At 38.5% G+C, this 25,957-nt stretch overlaps 1 protein-coding gene across 2 annotated transcripts in view; it reads left to right on the top strand.

The window, feature by feature from the left end:
- LOC130562187 (protein shisa-6) overlaps nt 1-25,957 on the top strand; it is a 62,731-nt gene that overhangs the window by 33,005 nt on the left and 3,769 nt on the right. The window contains exons 6-8 of one of the 2 annotated variants that reach the window (XM_057347062.1): nt 19,233-19,295; nt 20,384-20,404; nt 23,985-24,110. In XM_057347062.1, coding sequence (XP_057203045.1) covers nt 19,233-19,295; nt 20,384-20,404; nt 23,985-24,110 — 210 coding nt within the window. The remainder of the gene's footprint in view (nt 1-19,232; nt 19,296-20,383; nt 20,405-23,984; nt 24,111-25,957) is intronic. The other variant, XM_057347063.1, reaches the window with a different exon arrangement.

Below are 25,957 nucleotides of genomic sequence, written 5' to 3'. Positions count from 1 at the left end.
TAAGCTTAAAATAAATTAAGGACTTTCATCACACTGGAGGTAATTAATTTCGTACGAGCATTTTTTGTCTTGTTTTCTGGTAAAAATGTCGAAGAATTCGTAAAATGTCTTGACAAGGAAAGTGGCCCGAGATATTTAGTCTTGTTTAATGAAGGAAAATATAAGAATTTAGTACATTTATGTTTAAGACAAGTGAAAAAATCTGTCTGCCAGTGGGATAAGAAAAATAAAGTTGAATTATGTACTAAAGAAAAAGAATATTTTTTTTTTTCAAGATACATTTATAAAAAAAACTTTTATAAAAGATATATAAGAATTAAGTCAGTTTTTGTTTAAAACAAGCAAAAAAATCTGCCAGTGGGGTAAGAAAAATAATTGAATAATCAAAGAAAAAAATATATATATTTCTTACCCCTTTCTTTAGTACATAATTCAACTTCATTTTTCTTACCCCACTCGCAGATTTTTTGTCTTAAACATAAACTTACAAAATTCTTATATTTTCTTTCATTAAACAAGACTAAATATCATAGGTCACTTGTCAAGAAAATGTGTCTTGATTTAAGAATTTTTACATATTTCTCCTACAAAACAAGACAAAAATGTATTTTTTGCAGTGCCTTGGTGTCCAACAATGAGGAAGTGAAACGGACCTCAACAGAACATGAGGGTTCAAGCAGGTACAGGGGTGTTAAACTCAATCTGAAGTTGTTGTTCTCGTGTCTGTGATGTGAAGTGTGCAGGTGGTCCCCGTAGAGACGAGGTGAATGTGTGTATCACCTTCATCTGCTCTTGAGACGCAAAAACTGAAATGTCTGGGTTGTGAGTGATGATGAACCAGCCTGTGAATCAAATCAGCCTCTCATCGGTGGTTTTTGAGGTTGCGACTCACCGGTTGGTCTTTTATCCAGAGAATAAACCGAAATGGAGCGCAGAGACGGATCAGGTTAACATCCTTTACAGTTTAAAATGTTTTTTATGCAACAAAATGTTGCATGTAAATTTACCTATGTAATATTTTTCAGACGTGTCTTATTTTGTGAAGGACTTTAACATGTGAAATGGACCGCTTTCTGAGACATCGTGTGCCTGTGGTGTCATCTTCAGGGATAAAAAAACAGCAGTCTGCAGGTCTGGATAGATTGTGTAGTATAAATCTTCTCAGTTTTCACCTCGTGTTGAAGTTGAGGAATCAATGAATCATGTTGAAGGAAATGAACCAGCACTAGTGTGTTTGTGCATATCTCAAATCTCAGCATGGAACCTTTAGCTAACACAACCAAACCTTCTCAAATCGTCCCAGTTAAGGAGGATATTTTAAGACCTCCCAGACGGGTTCATTTACCCCTGCAGGAAGCTTTCACTTTTTCATGATATCTTCCACTTAAAAAAGTATACTACAAGTTAAGAAAAGTTGAAGTATACTATATTTTTGAGTATTCTAATATCAATGTACTAGTCATATGCATGTAAGTGTACTACTTGCATGGGACTAAATTGGTCCAAAAAATGATACTTTAAACTAACTTAATTCAGTTATGGACAGCGGTTCCACATAACAGAAATATGTTATCTCTACTCAAATACCTAATGTACGATGAACTGAACTGAATTGAGTAAACTTAAACAACCATGTCCGAATAATGTCCGAATAACTTGAATCAATTAAATGCATCCTACTAAAAGTATTTAAGTAGAGACAACATTATGCGGTAAAATATATTCTGATATAGCTGTTATTTTGAACACACTCTAAATATGCTAAATATAGCTCTTATTGTTAGGAGTTAGCTAGAAGTTGTTTTTTACACTCAAAAATAGGCTACTCAATCAAATGAGTAAACACAACTACAAGCTAAATGTACTTTCTTTACTTTCAAGTATTTTTACATCAGAAGTACAAGTGTAGGCCAAATATATTTGTGTTCGTAAATCAAGAATACTTAAGTGTCCGTTTAAGTATACTTTAGTCTTACTAATAGCACACTTCAATATAGTTTAGTAAAGGCAGACAACAAGGCAGATATACAGATGCATTTAAGGTTTGATATCAGAGTATTGGACTTCAATCCATAAGCGAAACAAGTGTTAGGATGTTGTTCTCCGTTTGGTGTCACGCAGAGGTTGATGATTCTCTGTTAAAGTTCATTGCTAATGCGCTAATAACTCACAGAACGCGTTTAGCTGGTGGAGGCACGTACACTCGAGTCTTTCAATGCTTGGGTTTTGAAAACAACATATGCTGAAATAACTCTCCTGCAATGATTTTCTATATAAATCTGCATAATAACCCCAAACAAACAAACAAACAGATGAACAAACAGGGCTGATTATTCCAGCAGGAGGTCGTCTCTCACGCTAATAGGATTTCAATGAGATCTCTTTCGATTTTAATGGCTTTCCTGTTGAAGTTGTGGGTTAGTTACACAGATTGAGATGCGTGACGCTGACGTCAGCATCAGATACCGTTTTCTGCTTTCTTTGACCAACTTTGACTATGTTTGCACAAAAAAATCTATTGTATAGATATATCCAGTTTGAGTTTCTATGTTGATGTTTTTTTTCTGTACAGTATGTACTGCGTACTCATAGAGTACCGGCTCTGTGAATAGAGATATTCTTCAAACAGACTAATGATGCTTTTTCTGCCGAGTGGCGTGTTTTTCTGTGCATTCGAAGCATTAGACTCTCCTCCGTGCTGTAATCTGCCTGCAGGACCGAGGCAGCCCATAATACTAATTCCAGCCCTGCAGGCCCTTTTACAGTTGTAATTGAGTTTTCTGCAGCCCGTGCTTTCATCATGCGTCTGTTACTGTGGATATGACTTCAAGAGGGACGAGCTTTTCAATTTTAACACTCCACATTATGGTTTGTCTGGAAAATGTGATGAATTATCCGGTCTGTGAAGCACACGTGTCACCGTGAGTCCTGACATGACTTCCTTGTTTTTAAAATCCACATCAAAATTGGCCCTGTTTACTTTTCCAATATATGTTCCTGCTACTGTTTTGCAGAATTAATCAGTAAATGGTATTGAAAACAAATAAAATGTTTATTTCTATAGTCATTCATCAAATGTAATGATTCCCTTCCAGCCACTTCAGTTGGTATTCTTGTTTCTTTTTTATATAGATTTTTAAGTTTTCGTTTTTTTATAGAATGTCTAAGTGGCCAAATGGTTCCACGTTACCTTTGTGGTTGTCGTGTGGTTGCTAGGATGTTCTCGGTTGTCGTCAAGGTGTTGCCAGGATGTTCTAGTAACTTCACCAAATACTTTCACCTCAGAAGACTGAACTCAATATTCTTTGTTTTCTGTTATTTCATAAGTTTTTGTGAGTTCTGTTACTGTAACCTGACCATAATGTCCACACCCTGATTTGTGTCATCAGGAAACATTGAAGATGTTTTATTTGTCTTTTCTGTGTGTTGTTTTGTTTGCTTCAGTAGTGTTGTTCTCAAGTGCTTTGCAGTCTTTCGGCATTAAAATGCCTCTCAGATTCTCGACCCTGCGTCCGTCAGTGGCGTGTCCACAGGGGTGGCACCGGGTGGCAGCTGCCACCCTAAAAATGAGCTTTGCCACCTCTGTTGCCACCCCAACGCTGACCATGCAGACTTGGGTACTAATGTAATGCACAAACAGTTTTTGGATTAGGTTTGTGGAGAGCGTTATTTTTGCTCAAAATCGGAAATTGCTAATATTCTGTAGGCGCGTGTCTGTCGGCATTTGAGCAGCCTGATCACAGCGTGTATCCTCAGGCAGGAGCGGTAGTATAACTGCAGTCGAGTTGAAAGAAAAACGCACTTCTCCAGAGACATGTAGGTGAGAATGTAAATCTCCACGCATCAATTATACCAAAGCAATAGTAGTGGTAAGACCTGTTTACTGTTACAATTAAAGCTCGTGGTCCAGTGGACTGTGGTTGATCCGTATGGAACGCGCCCTCCCCTCTGTTCAGATGCTTGTGTTTTGTGACCTTCGGATTAACTGCAAATCTCATCTACCATAGAGTGAAAGACAGTTCTAAATGCGATCTCTTTCTCTCTCTACCTCGGCGAGTTCAGTATGAAAGCGCATTATCGCATATAGCCTATTGTCCCAGCTGGTCCCAACCGGCCTCTCAGCCGGCGTCCCAGCCGGCGATCCAGTCGGCACCACAGCCAGACTCCAGTCCAGTTCAGCCGGCATTCCAGCCGGCGCCCAGTCCTGGCCAGCCGACACTCCAGCCAGCCTTCCGGCAGGCACCCCGTTCGGCAGCCAAGCTGACGCCCCTTAGGACACTCCCCCCAGCCTCCATCAGCCATCCCTGGCCCTGCCCCGTACTACCCGGGAGGGAAGTGTTTGTGTTTGGTTTCGTTTTGAGTATTTTTCCACCACCTGCACTTGGGTTCTGTCCGAAAATCCGTGACACTCAACTTTAAGGCACTATTTTGTGACCTTTGTAAAACTGCTTTGAAACAACATGTACTGTAAAAGTCCTCTAAGGGGAGAACTCCCCTTTTCCTTAAACAATTTATGTGAACACTATTTATTCCTTAACTATTGTTCAAAGAAAGAAGTCGTCATGGTAATCATCACCTAAACCCTCTGCATTTTTAATGTAGGCTAAAGATTTTCCTTTTTTTGCTGTTCAAAAAAAAAGATCTGAACCAGACTAAAATAGGGTTCAATAATTAGGAATCTATAATATTCCTAATCCTTACAATACAACTGTGGAAATGAAAATTGATACGTGTAGGTATTGCCACACCTCATTGTGCTCTTGTCCCCCTTTGCCACCCCATGTAAAAAAAATCCTGGACACGCCTCTGATGTCCGTAGATCACAGATCAAATATATTAGCATACGGCGTACAGGGTCTCTCCTGACCCCCGGCTGAAATGGTGGGTTTTATCAGAGACAAGCGTTTCAGAGCGTTGCTCTTGTGAGATGTGATATGTGCAGCAGACCGGACTGTGCTGCGCGCTGCGACCGGCGCGTTATATCACGCCGAGGCCGGCAAAGGGGTTTGACTCCGGGGGCTGCAGTCAAATGAATAGTGCTAACAAAAGATATCGCACACACAGAGAAAAACACATTTATCGATTCATCTCAGATGTTAGACGGGCGGCTTTGGGCTTTTGCTCTTTTTATAGTGTATAGGTCATATCATGAAAAGAGGATTTGGGTCTTCTTGAATGAAAGAGTTGTATTGTGTGACTATACTGTAACTTTCAAAACAGTAGAGCTCGACCAGAAATGATTCTTTTCATGATTCATTCACAAATCGTCATGATTCATATATTAAAATGTCATTTAAAGGTTAAAGTATTGTCATAAGCATTGTGTAGTTTGAAAATTGTATTATATGACTCATAACTTTGTATAGATTTCCAAATTCGTACGGTATAATAAATGCCAGTTGCTGATTTGTTCTGGGTGGTTGCTAGGACTTTGCTAGGCGGTTTGTAAGTTATTTCAAGGGGTTGCTAGGCAGTTAATAAGTTGTTTTGAGGTGTTGCTAGGCAGTTTGTAAGGTGTTTTGAGGGGTTGTTATGCAGTTTGGTACGTGTTCTGATGGGTTGCTAGGCAGTTAATAAGTTGTTTTGATGTGTTGCTAGGCTGTTTGTAATTTGTTATGAGGGGTTGCTAAGCAGTAAATAAGGTGTTTTGAAGGGTCGCTAAGCAGCTTGTTAGGTGTTCTGTGGGGTTGCTAGGCAGTTTGTAAGGTGTTTTGAGGGGTTGTTATGCAGTTTGGTAGGTGTTCTGATGGGTTGCTAGGCAGTTAATAGGTTGTTTTGAGGTGTTGTTAAGCAGTTAATAAGGTGTTTTGAGGGGTCGCTAAGCAGCTTGTTAGGTGTTTTGAGGGGTTGCTAGGCAGTTTGTTAAGTGTTCTGAGCGGTTGCTAGGCAGTTTGTTAAGATATTTTGAGAGGCTGCTAAGCAGTTAATAAGGTGTTTTGAGGGGTTGCTAGGCAGTTTGTAAAGTGTTCTGAGCGGTTGCTATGCCGTTTGTAAAGTGTTGCTAGGCAGTTTGTTAAGATATTTTGAGAGGTTGCTAAGCATTTTTTTAGATGTTCTGGGGGTTGCTAGGCAGTTTGTAAAGTGTTAATAAGCAGTTAATAAGGCGTTGTGAGGGGTTGCTATAGGCAGTGTGGAACATGTTTTGAAGGGTTTCTAGGCAGTTCGTAAGGTGATGTAAGGGGTTGCTAGACAAATGCAAATGCTGGATGGATGTTATGGGTGCTAGAACATGGCTTGTGGGTTGTTGGGGTGTTCTGTGTGGTTCCTAGAGCTTTTCTTGGCATTTACTGAAATGAAAAACAGACCTTCTGGATGTATTGTAGATTAAAAGTTCTACGGTGAATTACATTCTGAAGTTTTCATCTGAATTCTTGGATTTTTCATCATCTGCTATGTTAGAACTCTCATATCAGAACACGTTGAGTCTGTTTGTGTTGGTCACGTTAGGAAATGTCAGTCAGCTCATGTTTGTATAATAAGAGTAAGCAGGATTTATCAAGTCGACATAATAAATGTCGTCTATGTTAGTGAGATGAAGTGTTATCTGTGTTGTTGAACCTGCAGTCAGCTGATTCACATGAGATGCTGCATCACTCTCCGTCGTTTTCTCTTTTTCTGGATGTTTGACACTTTCTGGATGAGCTGTACTGTGGCTCTTCAGGTCTCACTCTCTGAGCTCAACGACTCACAGACTCCCCTCAGCGCTTCTCAGTCTGACCATACAGTATGAGAATTGTGCCTATAGTGTTCTTTAAATGACTTATGCCAGGTTTCACAAACAAGGCTTAAGGCTAGTCCCAGACTGAAATGAAAGTTTGAGCTGTCGTAACTGAAAATAATGTGCCCTGAAACATCTTAAAATATGTCATTGCCTATGTTTTGTCTCTATATGCACACCAGTAATGTTTTTTACATAAACATTAAAAAACTACTTAAACATCACAATTAAACTAAGGGTTAGTCCTGTTTTAAATGCCTCAATGTCCAATATCCTCATTTGACCTTCCCAGACGTTTTATTGCTCTTTCATACTGTCGCTCAGGAGAAATGTGAGGTTTTTTTCATTTAACTATCAACTTTGTCTCCTACAATTGTTCAGGTGAAATAACTGTAGACACAAGTGAGACAATTGTTGACATGCAAAGTGTAGTGCTTTTTTAATATTATTTTAAATGTATTGTATTGTATTATACTTGTTGAAACTGTATAGAATAATTATTTCATTTATAATTATATATATTATTATATGATATTAGCACTGGATCTGTTAACCATTTTTGCTATCACATGCAGTCATGCTTTGGTCATCGTGAAACTCTGCTGTGAAAACATGAGTGCCAATCCAAGTGTTTACGTTTGTTTGTTTGTTTGTTTGTTTGTTTGTTTGTTTGTTTGTTTATGTGAGCTGCTGTTGGTGGGTAATTAAGCTTTCAGCATCTGATTGCTGTAGCCGTTTACACACAAACTCTCACATAAGCCCCGAGTCTTTCTTCCCACATCTGTTTCCTACAAACCGTACGACAGCTGTCACTTTCAGCACGAGGAGAATAATGCTGTGTCTTTGTTTATGCTAGAAAACAGCAGTTGCCGTGGTGCTTAAACCCGTCGAGTCGTGGCGACCCTCACTCAGCGCGAGCATCACCCGCTGCGCCAGGTGCCAATTATTTCCCTCTGTATGCTAATAAAAGCGGGTTAGCGGTGTTTGTCACAATAGCCCTTCTCTCCTGTCACCGGTCTTTAATGAATGTGTGTTATTACCTGCTCTGGAGTGTCTGTGTTTATTTCACCGGTGCTAAGAGTCTCTCATCTCTGTGTGCGCTTGCACTAATACAGACAGCTAATCAATAGCGGCGTATAACTCCTCGGCTAGCCGCCCCACTCCATCACCGCGTGTCCGGCCGGACGGGCGAGGGGCCGGGGCTATCTGCGCAAACTCTGGGGAGCTCCATAGTGCCGCATAAATCAAGCGCTTTATAATAAATGTAGAGAGACGATCGCCGAGCGCTTCTGCCAGTCACGCGCTCACAGATTTCTCAACGTTTCCAAGCCAAAGTTAATTGGCTCCATTCCTCCGTGTCAACGAGGCAGCGTGGAGACACTCGATTAGGTCTCACCGAATCAATCACAAAATACCAGACTCTGTACTCGGGTGGCCAATAACCCGGCTTATTGAAGACAACCCGTTTCTGGAAAAGCATGTGGTTTTCAAGTATACTTTTATTGTGTTTCTATTGTGTTTCCTCATACCCAATCATTTGTGTGTTGAACTTCTGTTATCAATTCCATCTTCGTGTAGAATTGATCAATTTGTCTGGTTTCAATTTATCACCTTTTTAACTTAAGATGCTTTACATCTAAACGCTTATTAAGTTCATTATTAGTCATCCGCTACAAAAACAAATTCCATGAAATTGTTATTAGTATTTTTATAATGAAACGAATGAACATGTTGGCACAATATTAAATATGTTGTCTTATGTTTACTTCCGTATTCTGACGCATTTCCAAGTGAAACGGAATTTCGAATGAGAAAAAAATGTGGGCGTGGCTTGTTTTTTCCCTGCGATTTGATTGGATTTATAAAAACAGCCGTTGCATTTTGAAATGGAACTGGGAGTAGACTGGCAGTTGAAGGGGAGGAGTTAACGGATGCTCCGCCCAAGCCGTCCAACTTAAGTCATTTAAGATGGATGATCACTACAGGACGGAAGTGCATTTTCATATTTGAAGTGAAGATTATGATGGCACATGAATTTTAAAAAGAAAAGGACCCACATGGGTAAGCTATTTACAATAAACGCTGCAATATTAAAAGAAAAATATTGCTATTTTTAATTTCACTGGGACTTTAAGGATAGACCTGAACGAAGCGTTTTTTACATCATTTCAGTCAAGTGACCCTATTGAACAGTAGTACGCTCTTTAAAAAAGTGCTATGGACAGTTCTTCACAGTTTTCCGGAGAACTACTTCAAGGTTCTTATAGAAGCGTTTTATTCTTGTTAAGAACATTTTTGTGAAACAAAGTTTCTTTGGATGTTATTCAGCCAGAAATACTTCTTCTTTGGCTTTGTGACATTTTGAAATGTTTAGAAACATGAAACCCAACGCTTGGGTTTGTCCATATTTTACCCAACCATGCGTAGAAAACAACCCAACTTTTTCAAGAGTGTATATAAGATTCCTCAAAAATAATAAAATATCAATGTGTTTCATTGATTTTCAGGCAACCCTTTGCAATTTTCGCCCACATTTTGGGAAACCCTGCATTCCAGCACATTATGAGCGAGCGAGAGCGCTGAAGTACTTTCAGGTTTCTGAGAGCGACCCATCAGGAAATGGACAGCGTAGGTGTGAAACAGAACTGATAAATTGGAGGTGGATTGAATGGGGTCAAAAGTGTCTCTCGCTCGCACTGAAATAACGGGAGCCGGCGCTGAGACTTTATGAGTAATTATTAGGTGTGGTGACAGTAATGACATGTCGCGCTCCTTCATCATTAAGCTCCAGGGTGGAAGGTGTTAATTTTGTAAACTAGGTTAAATCCTCAGAGGTTTTCCAGAACAGTCGCTCTTCAAACTGAATTAGATTATTCTCGCCACTTCCAGAGATCCGCTGATTGTTTTGTCCGGACACCGTTTGATTTGTCATCGGCTCTGTCGGGTCAAGAGAAGATTCTCCTCTTGGTTATGTTGTGTTTTTATCGTGTCACCAACTGAACTGAAGCAACACAAAGATCTGCGGTCAGAAGTTTTGCATTAATACCTTCTCAACTGTGCATCTGTTGTTATTTGTCCTCATGTAATATTTGGGTCATATTTGTGTTGTTTGTCGATTGTTTAGGGAGTAAATTCCTCTGTGCTAAACTTGAATATCCGTCTCAGATGGATCGGTCACGCTCAACAGGACTGTAGTGTCGTGTGGTGACCTTGAATTTTCCGCCAGTCATTTTTTAAGGTGACTCGTCTCTGCTGGAAATTTCCACAGCGAAGCTCTTCTGTCACTTTATACTGTCCTACAATTATGTTGCCGATTACAACACTGTTTGCTCGAGTGTGTCAGTTTAGTTTTGTCTTCTGATGACTCGGGGTAAGCGTATGGAGGTGTAAAATAATCTGGATTTGAGTCAATGTGATGAGAAATGCTCATATTGAGATCTTCAATAATATTGACTTTTGATTGCAGACTTGACAAATCCGAGCTTAGTTTGTTGACATCTCTTCTGAAACTCTTGTGACGGTGACATTTCTGACTCCTTTTCTCAGTTTGCTCTCTTTTTAATCTCATTGATGTATGAGAGAAATCATTGAGATGTTAAAGAGATCTCATCTGTGATTTTTCTTTCTTACGGGTTAGTTTGAGTTCAGCTCTGTTTTATGAGATAAGAATGTCATCCGTCATTTAGTGATTCGGTGTCTGCGAGGTCGTTTCATTAGTTGTTTATTAATAATCGATGCTGACAGGAGATTGATGTCTGTGTCCGTCTCTTGCGGCCAGACTCAAAAGATGTGATCAAGTGATGTTTGAATCATGAGCCGCCGTGACATACGGTGAGTGATCGATACACAGATACATCTACAGAGACAGAACATGTGATCAATGTGCCATGACCTTTTTTGAAGACCGTCTCCCTCAGACAGGTTTTCTCTGGTTCAAAGACTTGACAAATGCTGGGTTATTTTTCAATCCAGCGTTGGGTCAAAAAAAGGATGAACACAGCCGTTGGGTTAAATTAATCCCAGCAAATGGTTTATATTTGACCCAGCATTGGTTCATTTACAACCCAATGGTTGGGTTCATTCCTTTTTGACTCAACACACCCATTTTTGTAGTAAAGATTTCTGAAAACATTTGATAAATGTATGTAGTTTTATATTTTTCTTTTACACTTTACAATAAGGTTGCATTTATTGACGTTGGTTAATGCATTAGCAAACATGAGCAATGTTTCTACAGAATTGATCCATCTATGTTAATTTTAGCATTTTCTAATTCCTTCAAAATAAAACAATTGGTGAATGCTAATAAGATATTGTACATTATTAATGTTAGCTAAAGCATTTATTAATGTTAAGAAAAACAACTTTTTCTTTTATTTTTATCTCCATGTTATGTAAAGTCACATTTGTGTGAATATGTTTTCTCTTCAGATCATAATTTTTGTTCAATTACATTACATAAACATTGCAGCTGTGGGGGGAAATACTTTTAGAAATCGCCATTACGAACATTTTGAATAGCTCTCGGGGTTTTTTTTGGTAAATTACAGCTGCTTGTTTTTTTATTGGTTTCGGGGTGAAACATGAAAAGCATTATGAAGTCTGGCAGTGAAAACATTCATGTAATGTTGTGATTGACCAATCAGAAGTCAAGATATTGGGCATTTAGCAGACGCTTTAATCCAAACCAATTTACAGAGAAAATAGAAAAAAATCAAGCGATTTGTCAAAAGGAGGCAATCATACAATAAAGGGCGGTTTCCCGGACAGGGCCTGAGATCTTAGACTAAAACAAATGTTTGAGCTGTCTAAAATTAAAATAGCTTGCAATTACATATTTTAAAACACATAAGTGCCCTTGTTTTGTCTCAAAATGCACACCAGCAGTGTTGGTTGTAACTCGTTGCTAAGTAGTTAGTTACTGTAATTTAATTACTTTTCCTTTGAAAAATTCTGTAATTTAATTACAGTTACTTCAGATGTGATTAAACTAAATACTTTGTGTAATATGTGTGTGTGCAATAGTGCAATTGACATCAAAATTCAAAGTCTAACTTTAAAATCCATGCATTAATTCTCACATTTGTAATACTTTGGTCAGTAAATAATACTACTTTATGTAGTTTTATATTATTTATTTGAATGAATTTAAAGAGCCGTTTCATGTCTATCCTTGAATCACTTAACTAATCAAGGTTGATGTAGGATATAGAAAGTAATTAGTAATAAGTAACTAAATACTTATTGGAGAGAGTAATTTGTACAGTAATCTAATTACACTGTTGAATATGTAAGTAGTAATAGTAATTAATTACTTTTTCAGAGTAACTTGCCCAACATTGCACACCAGTAAAGCTTTTTTGTAAAGCATGATTGTAAAAACTGCTTAAATGTCCTAATTTAACTTTAAATTTAAGATAATCCCTGTCCGGGAAACCAGCCCTAAGTGTTTAAATCAAGAAACTAGTTTTCATGTTCTTGACAGGTTTTGTGAGATTTACACCAGATAAACAGCAGCTGTATGTAAGCAAGAAAATTATGCATTCAAATCCAGTCTGTGAAATGTCAGCACACAGTCAAAAGCGATTCATAATTGCCAGCTCATTTACAGATCCGGTTTATTCACAAAGCCTGAGATTTCCCTCTCATTAGTTTGTTGTCCCGTGAGCCACACACGCCGGCGTATTGTGAAGAAACGCAAAGTGATTAATCAAACGTAAACCACGGCCAATGAGATTTCAGGAAAATAATTCACTTTTGCTTCCCTGACCAAACGTGAAACTTGTTTTCTCATTGTGCAAATGTTTGATTAAGTCACGCGGAATCAAAGCACTTCATCATTCCCGCAATGTGTTCCTGGTGTTTTCAGAATCGGTGTGCCTCAGGGTCGAGGGATGGGGTGAGGTTTACGTTTTAAGAAGTTGACTGAGAGTGTGAGATTTGAAGTGGAAGGCATGCAGGAGAAATCACTTGAGTTCACTTCAGAGAGAGAAGAACTAGCGGAAGTACAAACCTGAAAAACAAGCACAGCCACGGTATTCCCCGCAGAAATGTGAATCAAACTGTTCTTTATTAATTGTGTGCTTAGAGAAACATGTTATTGCTCAGACGTTGCTCTCGCACAGCTCAAGACGCCTAATGAAGTGTTTCGATGTGTTTGAATATCAAATTCATCTTGACGCCAAAATGGGTTTGAATCCCAGAGAATGCCTGAACTGATCATGAAAACCCCAATAAAAAATGACGGACAATAAAAAGAAATCTAACATAAGAAATGGTTTGAATCCCGGCTCGAGGTCCTGTGCCGATCCGCGCCCCTCACTCCACCCTGCTTTTCCTAAAAACTGTCCTGTCAAATAAAGGTAAAAAAATGTATTTCGAAAAAAAACGAAAGAAATTGAATAAACGGACTCAAATTTTGATGTTCAGTAAATATGAAATAAACGTGCATACCGTATCTGAGATCATTTAGTCTTTGAAGAAGTGAATGAGAAACATTCGAGTGCATCTTGAGCTCTATTTAATGCAAATTTTGGTATCTTGACAAATGTCAATACAAATGTGAGACATAATTAAAACATTATTATTAAGACACCTCTACTAAAACTCTGTTGGAATATACAAATAACATTTCATGTTGTTTTCTCTATTAAAGGATGCCATAGAAGACCACAAATTAAGAAATCACAAAAATCTTGGTTTGGATATTTTTGTAAAGTATAACCAGCCCATAGTTACAGATAACAATTATATTTTGTGAATTGTTTGTATATACTTTAAGTTGTTGGGAGTCAAATGTATTACAGTATTGTTTTGGCTTAATGTGATACATCACCCTAAAATGAAAATGTTGTCATCATTTCCTCACCTTCGAGTTGTTCCAAATCTGTATAAATGTCTTTGTTCTGATGAACACAGAGAAAGATATTTGGAAGAACGCTTGTAACCTGACAGATTTTGCCCCCCATTGACTCCCATAGTAGTAATTACTTTATCTTTTTTTTTGTTCTGTTCTGACATTTTGAAGAATGTAGGCCAGCAAACAGTTCTGGGGCACTTTTGACTACCATTGTATTTTTTCCTACTATGGGAGTCAATGGGGGGCAAAATCTGTCTGGTTATAAGCATTCTTCCAAATATCTTTCTCTGTGTTCATCCCAACAAACACAACTCGAAGGTGAGTATAAGATGACACATTTTTCATTTATCCCTTTAAGTGTTCCGGTCTGTAAATGTTTATGTTGCTGTCAGATATTTTATGCAACATGTATTTTTGGCTTTTTTTTACATGTTTTACTTTGTCCACTGTTATTTTTGTTGTGCAAAAGTTTCTCTTTGCAATGTGACACAGTATCCCAGACTCCTCCAGGACATCACGTGACTTCATCACGCGCGTTGAGGAATCACTGCGTAGAGATAATGACAGTTTTGAGTGATGTTACTTCTTTTAATTTGAGGAAGACATCAGTTAAATCTGTGCTTATCTTTACAAGCAATCCAATGGGAGACACGTCTTCAACCCGCCATGACCCGCCACCGAAATCCTTCAAAGATTTGCTCTCGCTCTGAATACGTTGCCTGTATGAAATGTTATGAATGTTAAATGTGTTTTTATGTACACATGACTTGTACTGCTTACGGATATTGATTCATAAAAGTTTGACTCTGATTAGAACTTTAGTGTTTGATCAAGTGGCTGAATGTGTATAAAGGTCTAGATGGGACTTGTTTACTTCGTGTGTTTATTAAAATAGGAAATGAATGTTCCTCCATCTGTTCCAGACAGAAATGAGAGCTCGCTTTTAAAAGCGCTGCTTGCGGGTGGAAGGAGGCACAGAACGGTTTGATCCCGTCTGCCAGCTGAGTGCTGTGAAATGCCTCGTTCCCCCTGTAGATCACTCAATGTAGGGCACTTACATTTAGAAACCGGCCCTGATGTACACTCAGCTCTCAAAGCAGAGCACCCCAGCTGTTTATATGTGCTTGTGATATTCAAATGAACCGTAAATAACACCAACTCATCAAATCACTCAAATCCTCTACTGTGGCAACCACTTGTTTTACCTGTTAGATACTGTAAAACTATATTAACGGATGTTTAAAGGAACAGTTCACCCAAAAGTGAAAATGATGTCATTTATTCACCCTCATGTGTACACAAGGTGACGCAAAAGAAGATATTTGGAAGAATGTTGATAATCTAACACTGAACACCGTTGACTTCCATTGTTTGGACACAAACCAATGAGACATTTCTCAAAATATCTTCTTTTGTTTTCCACCGAATCATTGTAAAGAAAATCATTTACGGAATAAATAATATTCCGTAAAATAACAGTTTTACCTGTAAAATGACATGTTTTTCCTCTGTTTTTTCTTGTAAATTTGCATTGTTTTCCTGTAATGAATTTGAATCAAAAGTAGACTGTTAAAAAACAGGCAGCTGGGGCGCCAGAAATATTTCGTAGGTATTTCCACAGTCTTTTCCTGTAATTTGACGTTTTTTGACCATATTTTAAAAATTATGTGAAAATTTAAATTAAAAAAAAAATCTGTATAAAGAATAACAATAACATTTTGTAAAACTACAGGGTTTTTTTCCAGTGAAGAGTCACATAGTGTCACCCCACAGTTTTGGGTGAACTGTAACTTCCTAGCAAGCATCACTGTTGCTTTCTATATGCAAATGTTTTCTGTTGTTTTTCTTCAGAGAGCTGGTTTGTCAGAATGTCGGTCGCACGTGTTATTCGCTCTGTGTTTTATTGAGTTTAATAAATTCCCCAGAAACAATGCTGTAGTTATCCAGGTCATCAGCATCCGCTCTGAGGTCTCTCAATGTTTCATTACCATCCGTAAGCAGCTTTTTAAGTGTTTTCTAAATGCACGACTTCGCACAGACAGTGGTTTGCTCCATCGTTTGGGAATACCGTCGGTCTCTTTTAAATCTCTTTGTTTTTTCTCAGTCTGTCCTCCTCCTTAAAACACCCCATAGGTTATTTGTGCAAGTATCTTATTATGACCTGTAGTTCTGTTCTAAAGTGAAACGTCCTCTAGCTGCTTCAAAAGAAAAAACGATCAAAATCTATTTAGTCGGTTTAAATGTGTCAATGTTTTACATGGTAACCTACTCACCTTTTCCCATTATTCAGTTTGCAAACTTTGCTTCTATAATCTTGGAATTACTGACAACTTATTTACATAGTCATGGTTTTTTTTACGTTGGCGACTTAAAAAACAAATAGAATGCAAAAACTTGACGGTTGTTATCTGAGAACTGCTTAGAACGCAGATTGAACCTTATAATTCCAAGGTGACGATTTTTGCATTTGGCAGACTTGTTGAATAAGTGCATTCAAGGTATGTGTTATCAGTATGTGTGTTCTCTGGGATTGAACCCATGACCCATCAATGGGTTTTGTGGGCAGAAGTCCCACAATGCATTAAGGAAAAAACTATTTTGTCAAAATTACCACAAATTCTTATTCGGTACATACATCAAGTTTTCTTTTGACATAAATGCAATGTTGTGCTGTTCCCCAGTCACGGATCGCCACTGATTTCTGGAATATGTATACTGTACACAGTGTTGGGGATTTTTATTTTTGTCATAATAATTGTTAGGACGTGCACACCTGCATGAAATCCCACAATGCACTGTGCTCAGGCTGACTTTCCACAATCCTGACTTTCTCGCTATGATGTCTGTTGAAAGCGCTGAAATGTCATAACCGAAGTAAATCAAAAGTGGTCATTGAACTTTTGACTTTGGCACCACAAATAAAAGCTTCAGGCAGCAATTACGCTTCGGTTTTACTCAGCTGATTTTTTTGACAACGGGCACCCTGAAGTCTGAAACAAATTGATGGGTGTTCTCCAATAACTCCTGAAAGACGTGCTGGGATTGCCGGCGTTTGCAATCGTCTGTTGTCTTGCTGTCATCGCTGGGATGAAATGGTTTGGGATCACCGTTTGAAGCTAATTGTTCTCATCTCGGCATGAGCCGACAATGCAACGTGAAATGCACGCCAAGTATTCCTCCAGACTTTAAGGAAACGTGAAGAGAGTGTTTTTCAGGCATTGTGTGAAGCTTTTGTAGCGACGATCTGTAAGTTTTGGTTGTTTAGTGTGTGCGTGAAATCTGTTTCCTGTCTGAACACAAGTTCATTTCCAGCCGTGGAGTGAAGATGGGATAATTGGTCCCCGGATGAAAGGCCGTTTCTGCCGTCTGCAGTCGCCGCACTTTTAGCCATTTAGCATCCAGTGTTTCATTGTATAATTGGGCTGTTTTCTGCCCTCGTCATCTGTGTTTGTGTCATCTGCATTCACCATTAAATCCACATGGAAGAGCTCTTCGTTGTCTGATGAAGCTCCACGCAAACTCTTCTTCCTCTTTGTGTTTTAAGTTTCTTAGGCTGCTTCGCAACATTTCGAGAAAAGTACATCTTTGTTTTAGGGCCGTTTTCAGTGAGTTCACTATTAAGAATTTGGTGGCTTACACAAGTGCAAGAGTTTGGTGGTATATTCACAATACTCTCTCCATGCAGAGATGGTGGATTATTACTGTTGATGTCAAGTTTTAAAAGGGTAAAATAGCCGCATAAAAATAGTTCATGATCGGTACCATCATAGGCATCTGAAGCCATACAATAGCTTTTAATGAGGCTTAAATTAAAGTCATTATGTTGAACTGCGTTGAATTGAATGTGAGGAGCAGAGGAGACTGTTCTTCACACAAAACTAGCACATGGCTTTGTAGAAATGGCTTTAAACTCTTTCTCTCTTTTTTTGTCTTCTCTGTTGGCTCTCGACTGTTATTTTTTGTAAATCCAGCGCAGACATTCTGAGAAATATTTGCAGCACGGTTGTGTTTGATGGAGGAAAGTCATGTCTCAATAAGGGTGAATGCATGATAGTTCACCCAAAAATGCATTATTTACTCATACTCGTGTCATTTTAAACATGTATGGATTTCTTTCGTCTGTGCAACACAACAGAGGATATTTCGAGAAATGTCTCAGCGGTTTGGTGTTCATACAATGGAAGTCAATGTGGGTTCAGCGTTGTTTGGTTACCTACATTCTTCAAAATATCTTCTTTTGTGTTCTGCAGAAGAAAGAAAGTCACACAGGTTTGAAATGTTATGAAACGATTTTTCATTTGTGGGTCAACTGTCCCCTTAACATGGAGGAAAGTAAAACTGCACTGTTGTTTGCGATCTTTTGTCACATAACGTGCTTCAGAATAATTGTTGGAACTAAATATCAGCGGGTGTTACCAGCGGTTTCATTGGTTAATGTTATAATTGTATAAATGGTGTTGAAGAGTTTCGGGGTCGCCTCTGAGTGTTTGATTTACAGAACACAAGAGACTCTTAGACATGACCACAGATATGAACCAGATTCCAAACTTCAAGACATTAAAACACTCAGAAATGTAGTATATTGGATAAATTACCATTACAGCAACTGCATAGCAATGCATTTTGTGCCACTCAGTATGCGTTACATGGAACTATTGTTGCATCACATTTTTAATCTGAAAACGAACTGGTTGTTTTCATGCAGTTGGTGTGTGACCTCTCACAGCAAACGGTGCAAGTTCAGTGTGAAGAGTAAACTTTCTGGCACACATAGACCTTTAGAGTGCAATATTGGTTTTATTACTTTTTGTTCCTTTGTTTAAATGAAAGAAGCAGCTATCACGGATCAGTTGTTTGTGTAACCTTCCTCTCCATGGATTTCATCTCTTCTGTTGGGTTTTGTCCGGACGGTTTCTGCCATCCACAAACACATTGTTGTCTGTAAACGTCTGCTGGATATTTGCTCTGTTTGTTTTTGGTTTTACAGAATGTTAACAGTGGTAAACATGGTACTCAAGCGGTTTTATGTTTTTGTTACTTTTGTATGTTTTTGTTCATTTTTGTTTTGTTACCAATGTTTGCTAGCCTATAGTGGACACATGTAAAAATGTGTGTACACATGTATGTAAAAAGCCATAAAAAATGTAAATACATTACATGTTTACGTTTTCCTGAAAACAAACATCCAACCTAAGCTCACATGAATTCGTAAGTATTTCACGAGGTGCCTTATTCGAATGAATTTGTACGTTGTGAATCGTACAAAATGTCTAGTAAAAAAAAGCGATGCTGAAGCCCCCCCTAAATCTATCGCGTCACTGGTGCGAAAGCTAATCATAATAAAATGTACGAATGAGATTGTAAGAATTCGTACGAATTAGCCACGTCGTACAATAGTTACGTTTTTTACGTGCGAGATTGTGTTGTAACATCAAAGGCAGAATTTTTTCCCTTAAAGTAATTTACCTTAAATTTATGAAAAAGGTGTTTTTGTAAAAAAGTACAAATTAAAAATATGTTTATTTTGAATAAATATAAATGTCTGAGTTTGGAAAAACAACAATATGATAACCACAAGCCACTGGTTCTATTCTGATGGTTTATTCATTTAAAAGCACTAAACCACATCAGTTTATCGTTTTTTTTCTCTCATAGGTAATCATCAGCACGAATACACCAGCCATCTGGATCTCACCGGCTCACACACGCCCAAAATCGGTGAGTTATTTCCCGTTATTTCAGATCATTTTGTCTTTGGCGTGTGCTGCCTGTAAAGTGTATAAATGCGGCTTTAGGCAGCACGGCGTTAAATCAGAGTTTAATTGATTTATGAAGACATCTCGATAGCATCACGGTCTTCAACACCCAGATGGTTTCAGTGTGAAGAACATGCCTTATAACATCAGCGCACGTAATTAATAAAACTAGATTCTATCGTCGTAATTAACCTCATCAAATAAGTGTTGATAAGCTCCGGCATCAGCCATACTTAACTCCTCGACATCAGAGAAACGCTTTACCGAACATTTACCCGTGGAAAAAAAGCAGGGCTTTGACAGAAACTCTCTTGACAGGAAATTAAAAGCTTAGCTTGTAAATGGCCTCGCTAGCAGGAGGATTTCCGTAACAGAACGCTATGCTAATCAGATCTCCACGGTTTGCCCGCATTATTGAAAAGCCGCGATTGTATTTACTCTGACCATATCTCCCCAAATGTGATTTGGTGTGAAAAAGCTTTTCAGACTGCAATCGCACATTGGTCACGAGTCTCACGGTGGAACGGTGACTATTAACATCTGAACTCTATTGAATCAAGCGGCTTTTGTGCCAGCTGAAGAAGTTCATTAAAGAGACATTATCTCGCTCCGACCCTCAAGACTCTCAACAACCCACATCTCTTAGTGAAAATATGAGCCAGCTCCGTCATTTTGAGTCATTTTGACCCAAAGAAACAAACATTTTTCTAAAGCATATTTACCTAACACTGACCCTTACAAATCCTTTTTAATAGATAAATAGACTCTAATGATTGCAAATGATGTTTCGATTTAATTTTCTCATCTTCCCGTGTGTTTGTTTGACTTGGCAGTACAGATAATTGTCACAGCACATTACAGAATAAATCAGCATTGGTTGTAAGATGAGAGGTAAACAAAACAAAACAAAAATAAAAATTCCACATAAACAGTCAGCTGTGACCTCTGACTCAAAATGGTGAAACCCATCACATATTATCTTGGATACACATCATGTTAAATATCAAAGTTTTTTGTTACTGATTTTGTTTTTCTCACTTGGGTTATCAGGACACAGAATAGAATACTATGGTAAGTAGTACACATGTTAAACATGTGTATAATTTATCTTTTCCCTCGTGTATTTGTATGTAGAATCATTTTCTTTTTTGATCTAACAGTCTGCATCTGCTGCTCTCTATATGTTTGCAGTCAGTGTCTATATCTGTACAGTCTCTCTCTGCTATCTCTTTCAGTGTATATACAGTACCGTATCTATATGTGTCCAGTCTCTATATGTGTGCAGCCAGTGTCTACATGTGTACAGTCTTTCTCTGCTCATCTCTTTCTGTGTATATATACAGTATATATATGTGTCCAGTCTCTATATGTTCACAGTCTCTCTTTGCTAATCTCTTTCTCTATATACAGTCTCTATATGTGCGCAGTGTCAATATGTGTGCAGTGTCTACATGTGTGCAGTCTCTATATGTGTACTGTCTATATGTGCCCAGTCTCTATAAGTGTGCGGTGTCTATACTATATGTGTCCAGTCTCTATATGTGTCCAGTCTCTATATGTGTGCGGTGTCTATACTATATGTGTCCAGTCTCTATATGTGTCCAGTCTCTATATGTGTGCGGTGTCTATACTGTATGTGTCCAGTCTCTGTATGTGTGCAGTCTCTATTTGTGTCCAGTCTCTATATGTGTACTGTCTCTCTTTGCTCATCTCTTTCTCTATATACAGTCTCTATAAGTGTGCGGTGTCTATACTGTATGTTTCCAGTCTCTATATGTGCGCAGTGCCTATATGTGTGCAGTCTCTATATGTGTACTGTCTATATGTGTACTGTCTCTCTTTGCTCATCTCTTTCTCTATATACAGTCTCTATAAGTGTGCGGTGTCTATACTGTATGTTTCCAGTCTCTATATGTGCGCAGTGCCTATATGTGTGCAGTCTCTATATGTGTACTGTCTATATGTGTACTGTCTCTCTTTGCTCATCTCTTTCTCTATATACAGTCTCTATAAGTGTGCGGTGTCTATACTGTATGTTTCCAGTCTCTATATGTGCGCAGTGCCTATATGTGTGCAGTCTCTATATGTGTACTGTCTATATGTGTACTGTCTCTCTTTGCTCATCTCTTTCTCTATATACAGTCTCTATAAGTGTGCGGTGTCTATACTGTATGTTTCCAGTCTCTATATGTGCGCAGTGCCTATATGTGTGCAGTCTCTATATGTGTACTGTCTATATGTGTACTGTCTCTCTTTGCTCATCTCTTTCTCTATATACAGTCTCTATAAGTGTGCGGTGTCTATACTGTATGTTTCCAGTCTCTATATGTGCGCAGTGCCTATATGTGTGCAGTCTCTATATGTGTACTGTCTATATGTGTACTGTCTCTCTTTGCTCATCTCTTTCTCTATATACAGTCTCTATAAGTGTGCGGTGTCTATACTGTATGTTTCCAGTCTCTATATGTGCGCAGTGCCTATATGTGTGCAGTCTCTATATGTGTACTGTCTATATGTGTACTGTCTCTCTTTGCTCATCTCTTTCTCTATATACAGTCTCTATAAGTGTGCGGTGTCTATACTGTATGTTTCCAGTCTCTATATGTGCGCAGTGCCTATATGTGTGCAGTCTCTATATGTGTACTGTCTATATGTGTACTGTCTCTCTTTGCTCATCTCTTTCTCTATATACAGTCTCTATAAGTGTGCGGTGTCTATACTGTATGTTTCCAGTCTCTATATGTGCGCAGTGCCTATATGTGTGCAGTCTCTATATGTGTACTGTCTATATGTGTACTGTCTCTCTTTGCTCATCTCTTTCTCTATATACAGTCTCTATAAGTGTGCGGTGTCTATACTGTATGTTTCCAGTCTCTATATGTGCGCAGTGCCTATATGTGTGCAGTCTCTATATGTGTACTGTCTATATGTGTACTGTCTCTCTTTGCTCATCTCTTTCTCTATATACAGTCTCTATAAGTGTGCGGTGTCTATACTGTATGTTTCCAGTCTCTATATGTGCGCAGTGCCTATATGTGTGCAGTCTCTATATGTGTACTGTCTATATGTGTACTGTCTCTCTTTGCTCATCTCTTTCTCTATATACAGTCTCTATAAGTGTGCGGTGTCTATACTGTATGTTTCCAGTCTCTATATGTGCGCAGTGCCTATATGTGTGCAGTCTCTATATGTGTACTGTCTATATGTGTACTGTCTCTCTTTGCTCATCTCTTTCTCTATATACAGTCTCTATAAGTGTGCGGTGTCTATACTGTATGTTTCCAGTCTCTATATGTGCGCAGTGCCTATATGTGTGCAGTCTCTATATGTGTACTGTCTATATGTGTACTGTCTCTCTTTGCTCATCTCTTTCTCTATATACAGTCTCTATAAGTGTGCGGTGTCTATACTGTATGTGTCCAGTCTCTATATGTGTCCAGTCTCTATATGTGTGGGGTGTCTATACTATATGTGTCCAGTCTCTATATGTGTCCAGTCTCTATATGTGTGCAGTGTATATACTGTGTGTTTCCAGTCTCTATATGTGCGCAGTGCCTATATGTGTCCAGTCTCTATATGTGTGGGGTGTCTATACTATATGTGTCCAGTCTCTATATGTGTCCAGTCTCTATATGTGTGCAGTGTATATACTGTATGTTTCCAGTCTCTATATGTGCGCAGTGCCTATATGTGTCCAGTCTCTATATGTGCGCAGTGCCTATATGTGTCCAGTCTCTATATGTGTCCAGTCTCTATATGTGTGGGGTGTCTATACTATATGTGTCCAGTCTCTATATGTGTGCAGTGTATATACTGTATGTTTCCAGTCTCTATATGTGTGCAGTGCCTATATGTGTCCAGTCTCTATATGTGTACTGTCTCTCTCTGCTCATCTCTTTCTCTATATACAGTCTCTATATGTGTCCAGTCTCTATATGTGTGCAGTCTCTATATGTGTACTGTCTATATGTGTACTGTCTCTCTTTGCTCATCTCTTTCTCTATATACAGTCTCTACATGTCTGCAGTCTCTCTGCAGGTTGTATGTCCTGTGTTTCCTGTGTTTTGACACCTTAGTTGTTAAAATCCACTCAAACAAGAACTTTTTTCTTACATGTAAACTCTACGTGCACACTCTTCCTCACTGTACCCTTTGTCTGTATGGTTAGCTGATGTTTTGTGTCCCATAACTCAGTTTGTGTAAATATAAGCAATGACTTTTCCAGCACCCACTGAAGCAGCACATGAACACAATAACACACTGACACGTGTGTGCATATGCAGTGTGCATCTGTAAGATTAAGCTTTTTTTTAAAGCATAATTCTAACAGAAGTTACTAAGGTTTATACCTAAAAAATGCAAATGCAAATTTCCTGTGATCTCTGAAAGTCTAAACATCTTGTGAGATGCTTCTGAAGTACAATCATTTTGTTTCTATGATGTTTAGATACTTTTCTGGCAAAAATTATACTGATGTTTTTTTAACTGCAAGAGTAGTTTCATGTACGTATTAAACAAGCTGTTCAAAGACTCATGCACACACAAACAAACGCTGTGTTCTCTGACAGATGTCACATTGGTCTGCACACACTCTGAACTGGTTGTATTTATCTTTCTTTTTCTCTACCTCTCTCTGTCTTTGACACTGCAGAGAAGCCGAGGATGAACAACATTCTGACGTCACAGACTGAACCCTACGATCTGTCATTCTCACGCTCCTTTCAGAATCTCACTCATCTTCCTCCTTCATATGAGATGACCATGAAAGCAGACTTAAGTGAGTACTTGTGCCGTCTCGCAACACATGTGCTTCCTTTGAGAGAGAGAGACAGAGAGAGACAGAGATAGAGAGCAAATGCTTTGGCAATACAATATAACATTTTTGTCATGCCAATAAAGCACACTTGAATTGAAAAATTTGATGTTTAAAACGGGGCTGTGAACTCCAAAAGTGGACAGGATGGAGTTAAGGTTTGCCAAGGGGTAAGGTGTGTCAATGGGAGGAAACCACGCCATTTTTTTACATTTGTAGATCTCCAGACGTCAGCTGTACCCTTCTTACCAGGGGACGGAGCTGAGATTCTTGACTGCTAATGCAGCACAATTATTCACTTCTTTAATAGGCCGTTGGGCCGCAGAGCTCATTGTTAAAATACCTTTTCCCTGTCCGCTTTAATCATTGCTTGGTTAACTTTAAGGTCTTTTGCAATGTCACGAGGTGACAGTATTGGCACAGAAGTGACACTTCATTTTTAATGAATATTTTCATAGGCTACGATGTAAAATCGCCAAAACGTGCTTTTGTTCTGTCCTTTGTTAATGACTAACATTACGCTACGTTCTCATAGGCAACGAGGAAACAAAAGATGGAGATATTAAGCATGATAAATGAGAGACGGGGCTTTAATGACACGAGAGAATAGCACACAATCTGCTCTCCGAAATCATCTCTAGATAATGAACTTGAAACAAATGATGAGGCTTGATATATAAACGAAAGAGCAGGAGAGATGAAAGTGAGACAAACAGAGGTCACCTAATTCCTGTATTTTTGGTTTCAAAACACCTCATTTTTTGTTGCGTGATTTATAGTAAACCCATAGTAACCAAAAATGGACCATTGTCTCACTATATAGGGTTAATATCATATTTATAGTTAAACTGTCCCGTTCACCTGTCTCTTGTGATGGCCGGCCCAACATTAGCATATGGAAAGGCATTTTATCCTGAGAGGTCGTCGGCTCATATTTAGCGTCTGACGCATTGTGTCACATTACACGCGTGAGCAGATAATTGAGCTCTTGGGTTCGAGAGTGTCTGTCAACCAGACTGTGGCCTGTAGGCCTGTCCACATGACCTTTTCACATCTAATGTCACGGCCTCACAATCGCCTGCCAAAGTCCAGCAGTGTCAGTGATGGTAATTGTGAACTTCAGAAGCAGCCAGATATCAGATCCTGTCTTCATTAGGGAGGTAAACATTATCCACCGAACGCTCACAAACGCATTCAACATCTCTGTGGCTCATGCGCTGCAAAAAATACACTTCTTACTAAGCATTTTTGTCTTGTTTTCCAGTACAAATATCTAAAAATTCTTAAATGAAAATACATACTTGATGAGGAATGTATTATAGTAGGATATTTGGTATTGTTTTAGGTTGTAGGTTTATGCTTAAAACCAGCAAAAAAGCAGCTACTGGGGTAAGAAAAATAAACTTGAATTAGTTCATCATTTAGGAAACATCTGTCATCATTTACTTAAACCTGTATGCATTTCTTTGTTTCAATGAACACACAGAAAGATATTTGGAAGAATGTTCGCAATTCTCAGTTCAGTTCTGAAAATGACTAACATTCTTCCAAATATCTTTCTGTGTGTACATCGGAACAAAGTCATTTATACAGGTATGAAATTACATAAGGGTGAGTAAATGATGACAGAATTTTAATTTTTGGGTGAACTATCCCTTTAAGAAAAAGTGAAACATGATTCAAGTTTATTTTTCTTACTCTTGAGTAATTTAGCTTCTCAAGAATAAAAAAAATTAATTGCAAGAATTGTTACATATTTGTTCTGGAAATAGCACAAAAACACTGAGAAAGAAAATAGGAGCAAAGCAGAA

This window comes from Triplophysa rosa, linkage group LG11 (genome assembly GCF_024868665.1).
Source record: "Triplophysa rosa linkage group LG11, Trosa_1v2, whole genome shotgun sequence".
NCBI lineage: Eukaryota > Metazoa > Chordata > Actinopteri > Cypriniformes > Nemacheilidae > Triplophysa > Triplophysa rosa.
This window is presented reverse-complemented; position numbering and strand designations above follow the sequence as displayed.